Below are 17986 nucleotides of genomic sequence, written 5' to 3'. Positions count from 1 at the left end.
CCCTCCCACTCCAGGACCCACTGCCAGACATACTGTCTGCTTCTGGGAGCAGCGCAGGGACAAGGCAGACAAAGAGCCTAACTTAGCCCCACTGCGCCACTGCCCAGGAGCCACCTGAGGTAAGCGGTGCCCGGCTGGAGCCCACACCCAACCCCCTCCTACACCCTAACCCCCAGCCCTGGCCCCCTCCCAGAGCCTGCATCCTGCACCCCAACCCACTGTCCAAGCCCTGAGCCCTCTCCTGAAACCAGCATTCCGCATCCCCTCCTGCATCCCAAGCTCTTGCCCCAACCCTGAGCCCCCTCCTACACCCAAATTCCCTGCTCCCGCCCAGAGCCTGCACCCCTTTCCACACCCCAACCCACTGTCCCTGCCCGGTGAGAATGAGTGAGAGTGGAAGAAAGCGAGCGATGGAGGGAGAGAAGATGGTGTTAGCAGGGCGGGGCCTCGGAGAAGAGGCTGGGCAGGGGGCAAGGCACAGGTGTTTGGGTTTGTGTGATTACTGTTATTTCTACATTTTCTTTGAGGTAGATCCTGGGTTGCACTTAAATTCAAAAGGTAATCTTTGCTTAAAAGGTTGGAGACCACTAGTCTATGGTATTTGCAGAAACCACTTATTAACTTTAAATCATTTTTTAACTTTTTTCCTTTAACTTATTATTTACTCTGTTTTCTAATATCACGTATGAAAAAAGATTTGGAAACAAACTGCATCATTTATACAGAGGGGACTGGATATCCCTTTACTTCCCATCTGATGGTTCTCCATCTTTTTTAAAATGCTCCCCATTACCATTAACTGCTAACAGCCCTTTGAATTCAAGGGGGATTTTCTGGAAAAAAAGCCAAATGCCTTCCCTGCCAATTAGAAAATGGTGCTGGGTCTTTACTACCATTCTCCCAAAATTAACCAGGTGACTGCAGCTGATCATACTAGCAAGCCTATGTTCAAGAAAAGCGTACCTCTTATGCTGCTGAACATACATGCCCCATTTTGGCATTTCATTGATATCAATGAAATGCAAATATAAAGAAGTAATACAGATGTTAAAGGATGACCCAGTTGCAATGAGGTTAGAAATCCAAAAGGAAAGAGAACATATTCTTAAAATACAAAAGAAATAAAAGCACGCAGAATATTTCAACACAGTAGTAAAGCAAAGCACCACCCCTGTTTGAAAGAATAGAGTACACCTCTACAACGCTGTCCTCGGGAGCCAAAAAAATCTTACCGCGTCATATCAAACTTGCTTTGATCCGCAAGAGTGCGCTGCCCCCCCCCCCCCCGAGTACTGCTTTACCACATTATATCTGAATTCGTGTTATATCTGGTTGCGTTATATCAGGGTAGAGGTGTATATAAGCATCACAGCACTTCTCCTGTTATCCTAGACAGGAAGAGAGAATTCCTGACAGGAGGGCACACAAGTCCTTTTTTCCACTGTTGATGCAAATGCTGCCGAAAGAATCAGTCAACAAGTTGGAAAGAACAACGAAGTGGCCATTCTCTCCCTGCACAAAATCAAAGGACTCTACTTTTCCAGAGAAAGAAATAGACAAAGGCAAAGTGAAGCCTGGAGTTTGAGAGGAAAGAGATCAGAAGATAAAATATGGATTCCATGGGAGAAAGGAAAGCATGTGAAAACTTTTAGGGATTCAACAATATTAGACAGGCTTCAACTCATTATTTTGAAGAATGTTACTCATCGTTTCTCAAACAGAAAATATTAATTTTCTATTTTAGATGAATAATCTGAAAACAAAGGCACTCTAGAGTTAACTGAATCTTTGGTCCACCATTGAACAAGATTCTTCCAGCTGGCAAGTCTCTTGTGTCTCAAGTCAAATTCTTACCTGAGGACTGTTTCACCTATTGCTGTAACAAGGAGGCTATGGTCGATTAAAATAATGTCTGCAGAGTGACCTATCTTTCCACTCAACTTCACCTGTTAACAAAAAACAAAACAAAAACCCATCAGTTAGAAGGGACATAATTGAAAAACAGCAGGTGTCAACACTGCATACCTGGGTTGCAAAGCAGGAACACGGGAATTACCATACTGGACGATGGCCATAGACCATCAAGTCCAGTATCGTGTCTCTGACAGTGTCCAGCACCAGATGCTTCAGAGAAAAATGAAAGAAATCTTGCATTAGGCAGAAGTAGATCTCCTCCTAATCCCTAACAGTTAAAGGGTGGTTTAAATTCTAAAGCACAAGATTTAATATCTATTCCAAAATTTGTTAGGATTAACTATTATATATTCTAGTTATAGAAATAAATGTCCAATCCCTTTTCTGAATCTTGCTAAAAAAAAATTTAAATAACTTTTTAAAAGCAATAGTCTCTAATGATTCAATCCACTGCAACAATGTGCATTTGTTTCCATTGAATAGCAACTTTAGGATCATGACTGTGGCAGTGACGTAGGATACAAAAAACAGGGTTATTTAAATAATAATAATAATGGGAGATATACCAATCTCCTAGAACTGGAAGGGACCTTGAAAGGTCATTGAGTCCAGCCCCCTGCCTTCACTAGCAGGACCAATTTTTGCCCCAGATCCCTAGGTGGCCTCCTCAAGGATTGAACTCACAACCCTGGGTTTAGCAGGCCAATGCTCAAACCACTGAGCTATCCCTCCCCCCCATACTCCAAAAGCATTTATTTCTGCATAAGACCAGGCTTGCTAAACAGCCAAGTGTGCTGTGATAAACAGTACATGCTACAGGTATTCACGATACAGAATCATTTACAACAAAGACCCCAAAATCATCTCTTATTGAGTAAGAACAGATAGTATTAGTTTTGGACTCTCCCACCACAAGCCTTATTAAAACAGCCTAGCGTACATTTTTAATGGTTCTAGTTTTGTAATATTCAGAGCAGTTATGTCACAATTCTACTATAGCTACTGCAGAATTAATGGTGTAATACAGAAAACAAAGGGTTGTCTACTATTATTGTGACAGCATTCCCCCAGGGTGCAGCCTGAGACCATGGGACTGCTGTGCCCCCTGAACTCTCTCCAGCTTGGGATGTGTCTCACAATGCCTTGCTAGTGACCAGCGCAACCCCTCCAGGTGCTGTTATCACTCAGCACAACCACATGTGGAGACCCCACACCCAGCTAGATTGCATGAATGCTCCCAGAGCCATCCATGAATCACACAGAGAGGCACCAGAGCCACATCCCCCCAGCTCCCAGCATGGTACCTCAGGAATATACCATTGACTATCTCTTGGCATCCAGCCATCAAGGCCATGAGTCAGCGTGCCTCAGTTTCCCCTTTCACACACAGAGCAAACCAGGTTTGTTATGGTTTCTCTGCTGTGATAAGTTTTAAATCTGTTTACATGTACTAACTGAGAAAGAATGGTTACTTACCTTTCGTAACTGTTGTTCTTCGAGATGTGTTGTTCACGCCCATTCCACATTAGGTGTGCACGCATCACATGCACGAGCATCGGAAACTTTTTCCCTGAGCGGCTCCCGTTGGGCCAGCGGGGCCCCCGCCAGAGTGGTGCCACTGCGCTGTGCATATATAACCCCGCTGGCCCGAACTCCTCCAGTTCCTTCTTGCCGGCGACTCTGACAGAGAGGTAGGAGGGTGGGTGGTGGAATGGACGTGACCAACACATCTCGAAGAACAACAGTTACAAAAGGTAAGTAACCGTTCTTTCTTCTTCAAGTGCTTGTTTACGTCCATTCCACATTAAGTGAATCACAAGCTTACCTTTGGAGGAGGGTAAGAATCACGAAACAATTGACCGGAGGACCGCCCTGTCAACTGCCGCATCCTCCCATGCCTGCTGGTTGACCGCGTAGTGGGTCGTAAAGGTGTGCACCAATGACCAGGTGGCTGCCCTGCAGATCTCCTGGACTGGGACCCATGCCCGGAAGGCCATGGAAGCTGCCTGCGCTCTGGTCGAGTGGGCCATGACCACCGGAGCTGGGACACCAGCGAAGTCATAACAAGCCCAAATGCAGTCCACGACGAGATTCGCTGTGTTGATACCAGACTGCCCCTCATCCTCTCAGCCACAGCTACGAATAGCTGCGTAGACTTATGAAAAGCTTTGGTGTGCTCCAGGTAGAATGCCAACGCTCGGCGGACATCTAGGGTGTGCAGGCTGTGGTGACTTGGGTCCGTATGGGGTTTTGGAAAAAACACCGGCAGGCAAATGTCCTGACCCAGATGGAATTGTGAGACCACCTTTGGGAGGAATTTAGGGTGTGGGCAGAGCTGCACCTTATCTCTGTGAAACATAGTATATGATGGTTCCAAGGTGAGAGCCCTCAGCTCCGATACCCTTCTGGCCGAGGTGATCGCCACCAGGAATTCCACTTTCCAGGAAAGGTGGAGAAGGGAGCAGGTAGCTGCGGGCTCAAACGGGGGCCCCATGAGCTTAGAAAGGACTAAATTGAGATTCCATGGGGGAACAGGGGGGCATGAATAAGGGAACACCCATTCCAGACCTTTGAGGAATCGTCCCACCGTTGGGTGGGAGAAAACTGAGCTACCTAAAAACCCTGGGTGAAAGGCGGAAATAGCCGCCAGGTGCACCTTAATCGAGGATGGGGCTAGCTTAAGGTGCAGAAGGTATTCCAGAATGGTCGGGACTGGGGCCTGGAGCGGTTGCACCTGTTGTGACCCGCACCAGCACGAGAACCTCTTCCACTTAGCCAAGTAAGTCGGCCTGGTAGAGGGTTTCCTACTTCCAAGTAGAACCTGCTGCACAGGAAGGGAGCACTTTCTGTCCAAGGCACTTAACCACGTAGCTTCCATGCCGTCAGATGCAGCGATTGCAGGTCGGGGTGGAGAAGCCATCCTCCATCCTGCGTAATGAGGTCCTGGTGTAGGGGCAGGGATATCGGGGCCTCCACCAACAGCTCCAGGAGCATGGTGAACCAATGCTGGCAGGCCCATGCCGGGGCGATGAGAATGAACAAAGCCCTGTCCCTGTGCACCTTGAGCAGTACCTTGTGTACTAGGGGGATGGGGGAAAAGCGTATTTCGGTTCCCTTCCCCACCGGATCGCGAATGCGTCAGCTATTGAGCCCAGGCTGCGACCCTGGAATGAGCAGAAATGTGGGCACTGGGTGTTGTCCTTGGTAGCCAACAGGTCCACCTGGGGAAACCCCCACCTCCAGAAGAGCGAAAGCACGATGTCAGTTTTGAGCGTCCACTCGTGCATGCAGTAGGACCTGCTGAAGTGGTCTGCCAGCTCGTTTTGCTCCCCCGGGAGATACACCACCTCAAGATGAATGGCATGGGCTATGCAGAAGTTCCAGAGAAGGAGAGCTTTGTGGCAAAGCAGGGAGGAACAGGCTTCGCCCTGCTTGTTTATATAAAACATGGCAGTCGTGTTGTCTGTCAGAACTGTCACGTTGTGACCACTCAGAGTGGCGTGAAAGGTCTGGCATGCTAAAAGAATTGCCCTGAGCTCCTTCACGTTGATATGGAGCGATTGCTCCATCCCCGACCACAAGCCCTGAGTTCTTAGGTTCCCCAGGTGAACTCCCCATCCGAGGTCTGATGTGTCTGTTGTGCGGCAAAGGGGATGCCCTCGCAAACTTCTGTCTGGGACTGCCACCACCTCAATGAGTCCAGCATGTCCCCTGGGGCTGTTACTATCAAATCCAGAGGGTCCCTGCCAGGGCGGTATACACGGGCGAGCCAAGCCTGCAGAGTTCTGAGTCTCAGTCTGGCATGCTTGACCACATGCATGCAAACTGCCATGTGGCCTAACAGTCGCAGGCAACATCTGGCCATCGTAGTGGGGAACTGGCACAGGGAGCTCACTGCCTGCTGGATGGTCAGGAATCGTGATTCCGGGAGGCTTGCTCTTGCCTGTACCGCGTCTATGACCGCCCCTATGAACTCCACTCTCTGTGCTGGGACGAGAGTGGACTTGGGAACATTGACCAGGAGCCCCAGCCTGTGGAATAGACTCAATGCCGTTTGTACGTGAGTCTGAACCTCTTCTTCGGACCGACCTGCCAGGAGCCAGTCGTCGAGGTAGGGGTAAACTTGAATCCTCTGTCTCCGCAAGCATGCTCCCACCACCACCATGCATTTTGTGAATACTTGTGGGGCCGCAGCAAGGCCAAACGGTAAAACCGCGAACTGCTAGTGTTCCTGGAAGCGCAGAAATCCGCGATACGCTGGGTGGATGGCGATATGAAAGTATGCGTCCTTCATGTCAAGGGCAGCGTACCAGTCTCCCGGATCCAGGAAGGGGATGATGGTATCCAGAGAGACCATGCAGAACTGGGTCTTGACCAGGAACTTGTTGAGCTCGCGCAGGTCTAGGATGGGACGAAGACCCCCCTTGGCCTTGCGGATGAGGAAGTAGCGGGAGTAGAACCCATTCCTTCTTAGGCCTAAGGGCACTATCTGTACCGTCCCCACCTCTAGGAGCAAGTGAATCTCCTTTTCTAGGAGATGCTTGTGAGAAGAGTCCCTGAAGAGGGACGGGGAAGGGGGGCGTGGGGTAGGCAGGGAGGAAAACTGTAGCATGTACCCACTTCGCACCATGTGTAACACCCAACGGTCCGACGTAATGCTGGACCACGCACAGGAGAAGCGGGACAGGCGGTTGAGGAAGCACAGGGATGGATCCGGTGGATGACCTGGTACACTGTCTTCGAGCGTGCCTTCAAAAGCCTGGCTTAGAGCCCGGCTGAGACTTATGTTGGCCTTGGTTCTGGCCCAGCCTATTGGAATTGATGTTATTCTAGCGCCGCCTCCTATTGTCTCCGCCTCGCCTGCAGTAAGGCTCCTGCTGAGAACGAGGCTGGTACTGGTGCTGAGGAGGGGGCTATGGCTTAAAGGGCTTCCTCTGAGTTGCTGGGGTATGCATACCCAGTGACTTGAGTGTGGCTCTAGAGTCCTTAAGGCTATGTAGCTTCGAATCAGTTTGGTCCAAGAAAAGTCTGAACCCTTCGAATGGGAGGCCCTGGATTGAATTCCGGACCTCAGGCAGCAAACCTGACTCCTGAAGCCACGCTGAGTGTCGCACGACCACGCCTGATGCTATTGTCCTGGCCACCGCGTCCGCCGAGTCCAGGGGCGCTTGGAGGGAGGTTTTTGCTATGGCCTTGCCGTCCTCCACTAGGGCCATGAACTCCTGTTGGGAGCCCTGCGGAAGGTTGTCCTTAAACTTCCCCACTGCCACCCAGGAGTTGAAGTTACGCCTGTTGAAGATGGCCTGTTGGTTAGCAATCCTCATCTGGAGGCCCCCTGACGAATACACCTTCCTGCCGAACAGATCTAGGCGTTTTGCTTCCTTGGTCTTAGAGCACCATGGGCAACAAGCCCTGGCCCCCTTCTCGTTCACCGCCGAGACAACCAGTGAACATGGGCTCGGATGACAGAACAAGAAGTCGTAACCTTTTGATGGGGCAAAGTACTTGCGCTCCACGCCTTTGGTTGTTGGTGCGCTGGATGCCGGGGTCTGCCATATAGTCGTGTAATTAGACTGAATGGTCTTAATGAGCGGGAGCACTATTCTGGAAGGACCTTCTGGGCTCAAAATGTCCACCGTGAGGTCTTCCTGCTCAACCGTCTCCTCGGCTTGCAACCCCAAGTTATGGGCCACCTTATGAAGCAGTTCTTGGTGGGCCTTGTGGTCTAATGGCAGAGGTCCTAACACTGCCGTGCCTGCTACTGCTTCATCCGGGGATGACGAAGAGGTTAGCAGCTGCTCAGCTTCCTCCTGCTGGTCCCCCCGGTCCTCCTCCCTCAGTGAAGGGGCTTCCGGCTCAAGGCGGGGCCAGTGGTCCTGGGACGGCACCAGGTACGGTGCCGGGCTTTCCTCTCTCTCGCTTGGCGAGGCTGCAGACAGCTTGGACACCATACCTTCCCTTACAGGGGAGCATCGGTGCAGGGACCAAGATCTCTGTACCGAATAGCTGGCCCTAGAGGGAGCACCTTGACGCTGGTGGTAGGCCCACGGGGTCCAAAAGGGCCAGTGTAGACAGCCAGTTTGTTGTTCCCTGCTATCCGGGGCCTGTTGTGGGTAGCTATATTGGCCCAAATCGGCGCCAGACTCCGGTGACGCCGACCGTGAGGGCCACAGCGGTGCCGTCGATCTGTGCCGGCAAGAGGCTGATGATCGGCTTCTGGCTGACCGGTACCGCTCCTTTCTGGACTGGTACTGGTGCCTTCTGGGCACCTTCAGCGACTCCTGGCTCGAGTCCTGCTGGTGCCAGTCTTGGGGGGGCACCGGGGAGCGCCATATGTCCTGCACTGACCTCGTGAGTTGACTCATCTCCGGTACCGAGACTTCCATCTGAGTCCAGGGTACCTGGGAGTCCTCGGACTCAGAGCTCGACCGGGACCAGTGCCGGGAGAGATGCCATAACGGTGACCTCGAACGGCTCACCATTGCCGGCACCTAATCTATTAAGAGTTCAGCAACAATGAAACGCTAACTAACTGATAACAACGCCATCGCGGACGGTAAGAAGAAACTGGAGGGGGGTTAGGCCAGCGGGGGTATATATAGTGGCGCCACTATGGCGGGGGCCCCGCCGGCCCGACGGGAGCCGCTAAGGGAAAAAGTTTTCGACGCTCGTGCACACAACGCATGCACACCTAATGTGGAATGGACATGAACAAGTACTCGAAGAAGAACTAGCATTGCCATAAGATTTAACATCCATGTCAAAATTCTTATCCCCAAAACTTAACATTTATTACCAAAATTATTATCACAGATGTGCATTTACAAGTATCTTTATCTGAACAGAGGGTGTGGTATCATAGTCTGGTTTGAGGTTGGTTTGTTCATTACCCATGGTGTCCTTTGACTCTCTCCCATGTAATCAGTCACTGGCTTTTCTATTCCTCCAGTGTTCCCCTCTGCCTGGGTTCTTATTTTAACTATGTTTCTGGGATTTGGGTACCTCAGGGTCTGGCAAGATAGGAATTTAGGGGGATCCTGCATATTGACTGGCCCTTTGGGGAGCTATCTCCCCCCACAGGACTGTACATATACAAAAAAATCCAGCTCCCTTTTTGGAGTTACCCTGTGTTTCCCCCTCTCAGCACTGAGTCACTCTCTGCCCCCCTAGAGGGCTATGCTCTGTACTCTCTAGACAAGGTGCGTTTACCCTTTGATCAGATGCACCTTTTCCCAGCAGCTTTCCCATAACTGCTCTCTGTGTCTCACCAGCCTGGGGGAAAACACCCCCCTCTCTGACCGTTGGGTCATTTGCATTCTTACAAACCACCACCTGGCAATTTTCTTATCTGAACTCCTCTGTTATCACAGGTGTTGGAGCTGCAACTTGATGTAAAGAGACAGTTACTTTCCAAAAACTTATCAGAAATAGCATCCTGAAAAACTGGGACCTTGATTGGGGTACCCTCCACCAAGGCCAGCTTTAGGCAGATTCCCCCGACTCCCTGGAATCGGGCCCCACGCCTTAGGCGCCTTTTTAATTTTTAATTATTTTTTTTACATACTGGGTGGCGGTCCGGGTCTTTGGCAGCAGTTTGGTGGCGGAGGGTCCAGAGCGAGTGAAGGACCCCCACCCAAGTGCCGCCGAAAACCCGGACTGCCGCCGGGTATTCAAATCAGGCCCTGCAGTTCCTAAAGCCAGCCCTGCCCTCCACCACCTCTTTCTCTGTTCCCAAGAAGTCAGCTGTGTGACTGCTCCCCTCCAGAAGGTCAGTTACACAGTTCTTTCTCAAAACATGAGTCACAGGCTGAGTGCAAAGATGCTGACTCAGCCATCCGGTCCTGGGCATCCTCTCCTTCATGACCAGTGTGGAGACATTCCTGTCTTCCCACTATTCCTTTCCCAGTTTCCTCCCCTGGGCCCCCTTTTAAGACATATTTCTCTGTGCTCCTTAGGAAGGTTCCTCTCCCTTGTTCAGCTGCAAAACTCTGCCAGCTAACAACTGGGACAGTTTCCTTAATCACTGACAACCCCTCTCCTGCCCCTGCACCTGAGGGTATGTTGCCAGCCCCTCCCAGATTTGGAAGCACACTGCTTCCCCATGTGACAGTCACAGGACTCCTCACCCAACTCAGTGGTTTCTGAGATTCCTTTCTGCTTCTCTGGGCTTCCCTCTAGGATACATTTCCCTATGCTCCCTAGAGCGAGGTCTGTCTCTGGTTCAGCTGCAACTTGCTGGCAGCTAACAACCTGGACAATTCTCTCCCTGGCAGGCATTACACCCCCCTCCTTTCCTGAGATGGTGCAGGAGTTGGTCTCAACCACCCTCCCAACTGGAAGCATGTGGCTTCCCCCTGCTGCAGAAGAACCAAGGAGACTCTCTTCCATACTCTCAGCAGTTCCTGAGACATTACCATTTCCCTCGGGGGTCCCAGCATAAAACTCCCTCCTGCTGCAAACAATACTTGAATCTAAGCTACACGGAAAAAATTGTTACCAAGAAGTAGGTAATGGAACTAGGAGGTGTTCCATTACCCCCACAGTTAAAACATTTTCCAAACCTTCCCAAAATCACATGGATTTTAGCTAGTGGTAAAAGGAATCTGCTTTTGTTCACCCCCACAATCTCTGCCATTTGGCTATGTAACATACTGGCCTTTGGAACCACACTCTGCTTAACGAGAGAGATCTGAGCCCCTTTATCCCTCTGCCTCAAGCGTTCCCCACCATTAATTTGGACTACCTCAACATGCTCCATGTCTGGTTCTGCAGAGGCTAATCTCACAAAACCAATATGATAGATTTTGATTGCCTGGGGGGTTTCTGTGTTGAGGATAGCAAAACTAACATGAGCTATTGGTTGCCTGCTTCCTCCTCGCACAAGGCATTTATTCCTCAGGCCATCAGTGGAACTACACTGATAGCACCTTTTGAGCTCTTCTGCTTTTACAAGAGATTTGGATGAGGGTTAGAGGAATGGTTTTGGGGAGGTGAGTATCCAGCCTACCAGCTACCCTCCCTCCTGCTAGGGATAAAATGGTATCGTCCCGTCCCACCAGCTTCAAAGACCTCTTTCAGTGGTTTGTTTTCAATAGATGCCTGGGTCTGTTCAAAGGCATCAGCAAGAGACTCTCTCATACACAGACTTTACATCTTTGTCCCATAGACACTGCTTTACATCAGTCTTACATATGCCTAGGAAATGCTCTTGAGCTATGAGATAAGACGGTTACTCACCGTAGTAACTGTTGTTCTTCGAGATGTGTTGCTCCTATCCATTCCAGTTAGGTGTGCGCGCCGCGCGTGCACGGCTCTTCGGAACATTTTTACCCTAGCAACTCCAGCGGGCCAGCTGGGCGCCCCCTGGAGTGGCGCCGCTATGGCGCTGGATATATACCCCAGCCGGCCCGTCCGCTCCTCAGTTCCTTCTTGCCAGCTACTCCGACAGTGGGGAAGGAGGGCGGGTCTGGAATGGATAGGAGCAACACATCTCGAAGAACAACAGTTACAACGGTGAGTAACCATCTTTTCTTCTTCGAGTGATTGCTCCTATGCATTCCAATTAGGTGATTCCCAAGCCTTACCTAGGCGGTGGGGTCGGAGTGAGACGTAGCAGAGTGTAAGACTGCTGAGCCGAAGGCTGCATCGTCTCTGGATTGCTGCACCAACGCGTAGTGGGAAGCAAAGGTGTGGACAGAAGACCAGGTGGCCGCTCTACAGATGTCCTGGATGGGAACATGGGCTAGGAAGGCGGCCGACGAGGCTTGCGCTCTCGTCGAGTGAGCGGTGAGGCGGCATGGTGGCACGCGAGCAAGCTCGTAGCATGTCCGGATACATGCCGTTACCCAGGAGGAAATCCGCTGCGAGGAGACCGGCTCGCCTCTCATGCGATCGGCAACCGCTACAAACAGTTGGGTCAAACGCCGGAAGAGCTTCGTCCGCTCTATATAAAAAGCGAGGGCCCTGTGGACGTCCAGGGTATGAAGCTGTTGCTCACGAGGTGAGGCGTGCGGCTTCGGGAAGAAGACCAGAAGGAAGATCTCCTGATTAAGGTGAAAGGCCGACACCACCTTAGGGAGGAAGGCCGGGTGTGGTCAAAGCTACACCCTTGTCTCCGTGGAAGACGGTGTATGGTGGACTAACCATTAGGGCACGGAGCTCAGAGACTCGTCTTGCTGATGTAATTGCGACGAGGAAGGCTGTTTTCCACGAGAGATAAAGTAGAGAGCACGTGGCCAGGGGCTCGAAGGGCGGTCCCATAAGCCTGGCCAGAACGAGATTCAAGTCCCAGGTCGGGGTAGGACGCCGAACCGGCGGGTACAAGCGGTCCAGGCCTTTAAGGAAGCGGGAAACCATCTGGTTAGAGAAGATGGACCGACCTCCCATGGGTGGATGAAAGGCAGACACGGCCGCCAGGTGCACCTTCAAGGAGGAGACCGCGAGTCCTTGTTCTTTAAGGTACCAGAGGTAGTCCAGGATTGTAGGGATAGGGACTAGGAAGGGATTAAGGCCGCGCTGATCGCACCAGAGCGCGAAACGCTTCCATTTCGCGAGGTAGGTGGAGCGAGTGGAAGGTTTCCTGCTTTCAAGTAGGACTTGCTGTACCGCCGCCGAACAGTCCCTCTCTGTGTGGGTCAACCACGCAGGTACCAAGCTGTAAGATGGAGGGACTGAAGGTTCGGGTGGCGGAGTCTGCCGAAGTCCTGCATGATGAGGTCTGGCCATAACGGAAGGGGAATGGGATCCCGAACGGAGAGCTCGAGCAGCAGTGCTGTCTCGGCCAGGCCGGAGCGACGAGTATGACGTGGGCCCTGTCCCTCCGAAGCTTCAGTAGCACTCGGTGTACGAGCGGGAACGGAGGGAAGGCGTAGAGGAGGTGATCCGTCCAGGAGCAGAGGAATGCGTCCGACAGGGAGCCTGGGGAGCGACCCTGGTATGAACAAAACAGATGGCACTTCCTGTTCTCCTTGGAGGCAAACAGGTCTATCTGGGGAAACCCCCACCTCCGGAAAATTGTGTGCACCACATCCGGACGAAGAGACCACTCGTGGGAGAGGAACGATCTGCTGAGATGGTCGGCCAGCGTGTTCTGCACTCCTGGAAGAAAAAACGCTCCCAGGCGAATCGAGTGGGTTACGCAGAAGTCCCACAGGAGCATGGCTTCTTTGCAGAGCAGGGAGGAGCGGGCTCCACCCTGCTTGTTCACGTAGAACATCGCCGTCGTGTTGTCTGTGAACACCGCGATGCAGCGGTCTTGCAGACGGGCGCGGAAGGTGAGACACACCAAGCGGATCGCTTGCAGCTCCCGGACGTTGATGTGGAGGGAGAGTTCTTGGGGCGACCAGAGACCCTGTGTGTGAAGGTCGCCCAAGTGAGCCCCCCATCCCAACGCTGAGGCATCCGTGGTCAGTGTGACGGATGGGCGAGGAGGGCAGAACGGGACTCCTGCACACACTACCTCTGGGTCCAGCCACCAGCTGAGCGAATCGAGGGTAGGCTTCGTGACCGTGACCACCATGTCTATGGGGTCGCGATGCGGGTGGTACACCGACGCCAGCCAAGATTGAAATGGGCGAAGGCGCAGCCTGGCGTGCGTTGTCACGAATGTGCAGGACGCCATGTGGCCCAGGAGGCGTAGGCAGGACCGCACCGTCGTCGTGGGAAAGGTGTGTATGTCCCGGATGATGGAGACCATTGTCTGGTGCCGAGATCGAGGGAGGCAGGCCCTGGCTAAACTGGAGTCGAGGACCGCTCCGATGAACTCCACTCGTTGCGATGGAGTTAAGGTGGACTTCTTGGTATTGATGAGAAGGCCCAGGAACCGAAATAGGGATAGTATTTCTGTCATCTGGTCCACTACCAGCTGCCGGGATGTCCCGCGAACCAGCCAGTCGTCGAGATACGGGTAGACATGTATGCGACAACGGCGGAGGGCTGCGGCAACCACTGCCATGCACTTGGTACAGACCCTTGGCGCGGTTGACAGGCCGAAGGGTAGCACCACAAACTGGTAGTGCGCGCTGTTGACCACGAAGCACAGGTAGCGTCAATGGGGAGGGTAGATCGCGACATGGAAGTAGGCGTCCTTCATATCGAGGGCGGCAAACCAGTCTCCCGGATCCAGGGAGGGAATGATGGTCCCCAGAGTGACCATGCGAAACTTGAGCTTGAGCAGGTACCTGTTGAGCTCCCGGAGGTCCAGTATGGGTCGGAGACCTCCTTTCGCCTTGGGGATGAGGAAATATCGGGAATAAAATCCCCTGCCGCGCATGTCGTGCGGCACCTCCTCTATGGCCCCCAAGCTCAGAGTCTCGACCTCTCGTAGGAGGAATTGCTCGTGAGAGGGGTCCCTGAAGAGGGACGGGGAAGGCGGGTGGGAAGGAGGGGGCGAAATAAACTGAAGGCGGTAACCATACTGGATAGTACGAAGGACCCAGTTGTCCGATGTTATTTGGGACCATGCCGGAAGGAAGTGGGAAAGGCGGTTGTAAAATAACGGGGCAGGATCCGTGAAAGAGACTGATGGGCCGTCCTTGGGCGTCCCATCAAAAGGCCTGTTTGGGCCCTTGAGGGGCCTTGGAAGGGGCCTGGCCCTGGTTGCGTCTGTTGCCTGATGGTCTACGGCAGTTTAAGTTCGCACGCCGACTATTATATGGCCGTGACCTGGCCTGGGTAAAGGGCCGGTAGGGCTGCTGTCGGAATGACCTCCTCTGGGTAGCAGGTGTGTGCATCCCCAAGGTGCGGATGGCAATTCGACCATCCTTGAGAGTCTGAATTCTGGAGTCCGTTTTCTCCGAGAAGAGACCCTGCGTGTCGAACAGGAGGTCTTGAAGGGTATACTGCACCTCCGGCGGCAAGGTGGAGGACTGAAGCCAGGAGATACACCTCATGGTCACACCTGAGGCCAGGGTTCTGGCTCCTGAGTCCGCCGAGTCCAGAGCGGCCTGGATGGAGGACCGGGAGGCTTTTCTGCCTTCTTCCAAGAGGGCAGAGAACTCTTGACGTGAGGCCGTTGGGATCAGCTCCGAAAATTTCGCCAGGGACACCAAGATGTCAAAGGTGTACCAAGTGAGAAGAGCCATCTGGTTGGCAATCCGGAGCTGGAGGCCACCCGCCGAATAGACCTTCCGGCCCAACAGATCCATGCGCCGTGCGTCTTTGGATTTTGGCGCCGGAGCGGGCTGTCCGTGCCTCTTCCGGTCATTTACGGACTGTACCACGAGAGAGTCCGGAGTCGGGTGTGTGTAAAGGTACTCATATCCAGTGGGCGGGACCGAGTACTTGCGCTCCACGCCACGCGCGGTAGGCGGGACGGACGCCGGTGACTGCCAGATGGTAGTGGCATTCCGCTGTATAGTGCGGATGAAGGGCAGGGCCACCCGCAGCGGGGCCTCAGCTCCAATGACGTTGGTCACCGGGTCGTCATCCTCAGGGACCTCCGCCACGGGGAGGTCGATAGCCTTTGCCACACGGCGAAGAAGGTCTTGGTGGGCCCGCAAGTCAATAGGAGCGGGGTCCGCCGTAGACGCCCCCGCCACCGCCTCATCCGGCGAGGATGATGAGGACAGAGCTTGGATCACCGCTTCTGGAGATGGTTCCTTCAGGGGGTGTGAAGCCGCCTCGGATCCTGTGCGGGACCAAGTGGTGACGGGGCCTCACCCGTTGGTGATGGGGGAGGTCTGCTCACCGTGGCTTCGGGCACCCTTTGTTCGGCGCCCACTTGCCGCGGGGGAAAGGGGAGTCCTTGAGGCTCGTGGTATGCCCAAGGTACCCAAAAACCCCACTGCTGTGGTCCGTGGTCCTGGCCTTGGGGGTCGGCCCGGAGATCTCTCCCGCTGCCCGCCTGCGAGGCGACCGAGGGCTGGCGAGAAGGCCAAGGCGAGACAGAGGCGCTGAAAGATTGTGCCGCGGACGCCGGCAGTAGGTCCCTGGGCGGTGCCGAGGATCGGTGCCGGTCATCGCGGTGCCGAGATGGAGAGCGGGCCCAGCGACTGTTACGGTGCCGGGAGCTCGACCGGTGCTGGGAGCTCGACCGTGACCTCGACCGACGGCGTCGAGAGCGGCTTCGGGAGTCGCGGTGCCAGGAACGAAACCGGGATCTGGACCTCCCTCGGTATCGACGGTCGGGTGACCGGGACCGGGAGCGTCTCCGGGAGTGCAACCGGTACCGCGATGTAGAGCGGTACCGGGACTGCAACCGGTGCCGAGACGGGGAGCGGTACCGCGATGGAGAACGGTGCCGAGATCTGGATCGGCGTGGCAGTGACCTTCTGCGGGACCGGGACTGGGACTGACGTCCATCTCGTGCAGCAGGGGGAGGCGGCCGTATCATCATCGCCGGCTTGCCTGCTGACTGAACGGCCCGCACCGGCAGTGCCGGGGGCTCGGTGCCTCTGTGAGCTCGATGAGCTCTCTCGCCGTTGAGAATGTCTCGGGCGTGGATGGGAGCTGCAGCTCAACTGCGGTTGGCACCGGGGAGCAGGGTGGTACCGGACTCAACAGCTCTTGCGGCGCCGGTGTCGACGGTACCGTGCACGGTTTGTGCACCGCCGCACCCGGTACCGGAGGCGCCGGTGGTGGCTGGGCAAGCGGTCCCGTAGGATGCAGCTTAGAGGCCGCCTGCGCTGTCTTCCTTTTCCTCGATGGAGAGAGGGAACGGTGCCGGGGCACCGGTGCCGGCTGCGGAGCTCAAGCAGTCTCGGTACTGGAGCGGCTCGGGGCCACCGGTGTGCTGCGCGCCGATGACAATTTCGGTGCCGCCGGAGTCGGTGCGGGAGGTTGAAGTGTCGCCTCCATAAGGAGCTGCTTCAGGCGAGTGTCCCGCTCCTTCCTAGTTCTCGGCTTAAATGCTGTGCAAATGGGACACTTATCTGGCCGATGGGTCTCCCCGAGGCAGCGCAGGCAGGAGTCGTGCGGGTCCCCGACAGGCATGTGCCGCTGGCAAGCCGCACAGGGCTTAAACCCCGGTGCCTTGGGCATGAGCCCGCAACGGTTGTGGAAGAAGAGGGGCTAAAACCCCCTAATTCCCTTACTAAACTATATCTAACTAAACTTATTCAACTAATCTAACATCTAAACTGAGTTAACCAACTATGTACACTGAAGAAATGGAGAAACGCTAGTGGAGGTAAAGGAGCACTCCACTGTTCCAACTGGCCGTCACGGGCGGTAAGAAGGAACTGAGGAGCGGACGGGCCGGCTGGGGTATATATCCAGCGCCATAGCGGCGCCACTCCAGGGGGCGCCCAGCCGGCCCGCCGGAGTTGCTAGGGTAAAAATGTTCCGAAGAGCCGTGCACGCACGGCGCGCACACCTAACTGGAATGCATAGGAGCAATCACTCGAAGAAGAACAAACATTCCCTCAAAACACCTTTACCCCTCACCCATTTTCCAAACAAATCTTTCATTCTGTTCACATATTCCCCAATTACTCATACCAATATCCCTCTTAAGATTCCTAAATTTAACTACATGTTTCAGGGGTAATCTGAAACCTTTGCAAAACATCTCGGCCCACCAACAGCTTATCCTGATGGCCCAGGAGCCAAAGTTTACTGACCCCTGAATTATAGGGTTGGCTTATGAACGGTTTATAAAAAATTATATAAAGAGCTGGAAGGCTAATGTCACTAGTGTGGCAAAGTCCGGTCTCAGTCTCCCCAGCCTCTGCTGTTTTTAGCTCTGGTGAGACCGGCTAGGGTAATGCAGTCCCCCTTAGGACTCAGGGGAAGTCTGTCCCCTGTCTTCTCACTAGTCTTAATTAAAGTATTTTTACTCTGCCTGGGGAGGCTTGCTGCTTCAATACTCCTGGTAGCCAGGCTCCTTCTCTCTCTGCTTTCGCGCCCCCTTCCTTCCTCCCAGGAAGGGGTTTAAAAAGGTCTCAGGCAGCTCCAAGTTGTAACCAGCTGATCCTAATTACCCTCAGGTAGCTCCCCTCAGCTGATTCTAATTTGCTACCTTGGTAACCCTTTCTCAGCTGAACCTGCTTGACCTGTAGTTGCCTCTCAGTTGATAAGGAGGAGGGCCTCTTAACCCTCTGGGACTGACTCCTCCCCCCCTCCCCCCGGCAAC

The 17986-nt window shown here is 53.8% G+C and overlaps 1 protein-coding gene across 7 annotated transcripts in view; it reads right to left on the bottom strand.

The window, feature by feature from the left end:
- Positions 1-17986, bottom strand: part of IFT140 (intraflagellar transport 140) — a 261963-nt gene that overhangs the window by 192601 nt on the left and 51376 nt on the right. For all 7 annotated transcript variants that reach the window (XM_039490901.1, XM_039490902.1, XM_039490900.1 and 4 more), the window contains one exon: positions 1855-1946. In XM_039490901.1, coding sequence (XP_039346835.1) covers positions 1855-1946 — 92 coding nt within the window. The remainder of the gene's footprint in view (positions 1-1854; positions 1947-17986) is intronic.

The sequence above is a fragment of the Mauremys reevesii genome, linkage group 10 (genome assembly GCF_016161935.1).
Source record: "Mauremys reevesii isolate NIE-2019 linkage group 10, ASM1616193v1, whole genome shotgun sequence".
Lineage (NCBI taxonomy): Eukaryota > Metazoa > Chordata > Testudines > Geoemydidae > Mauremys > Mauremys reevesii.
This window is presented reverse-complemented; position numbering and strand designations above follow the sequence as displayed.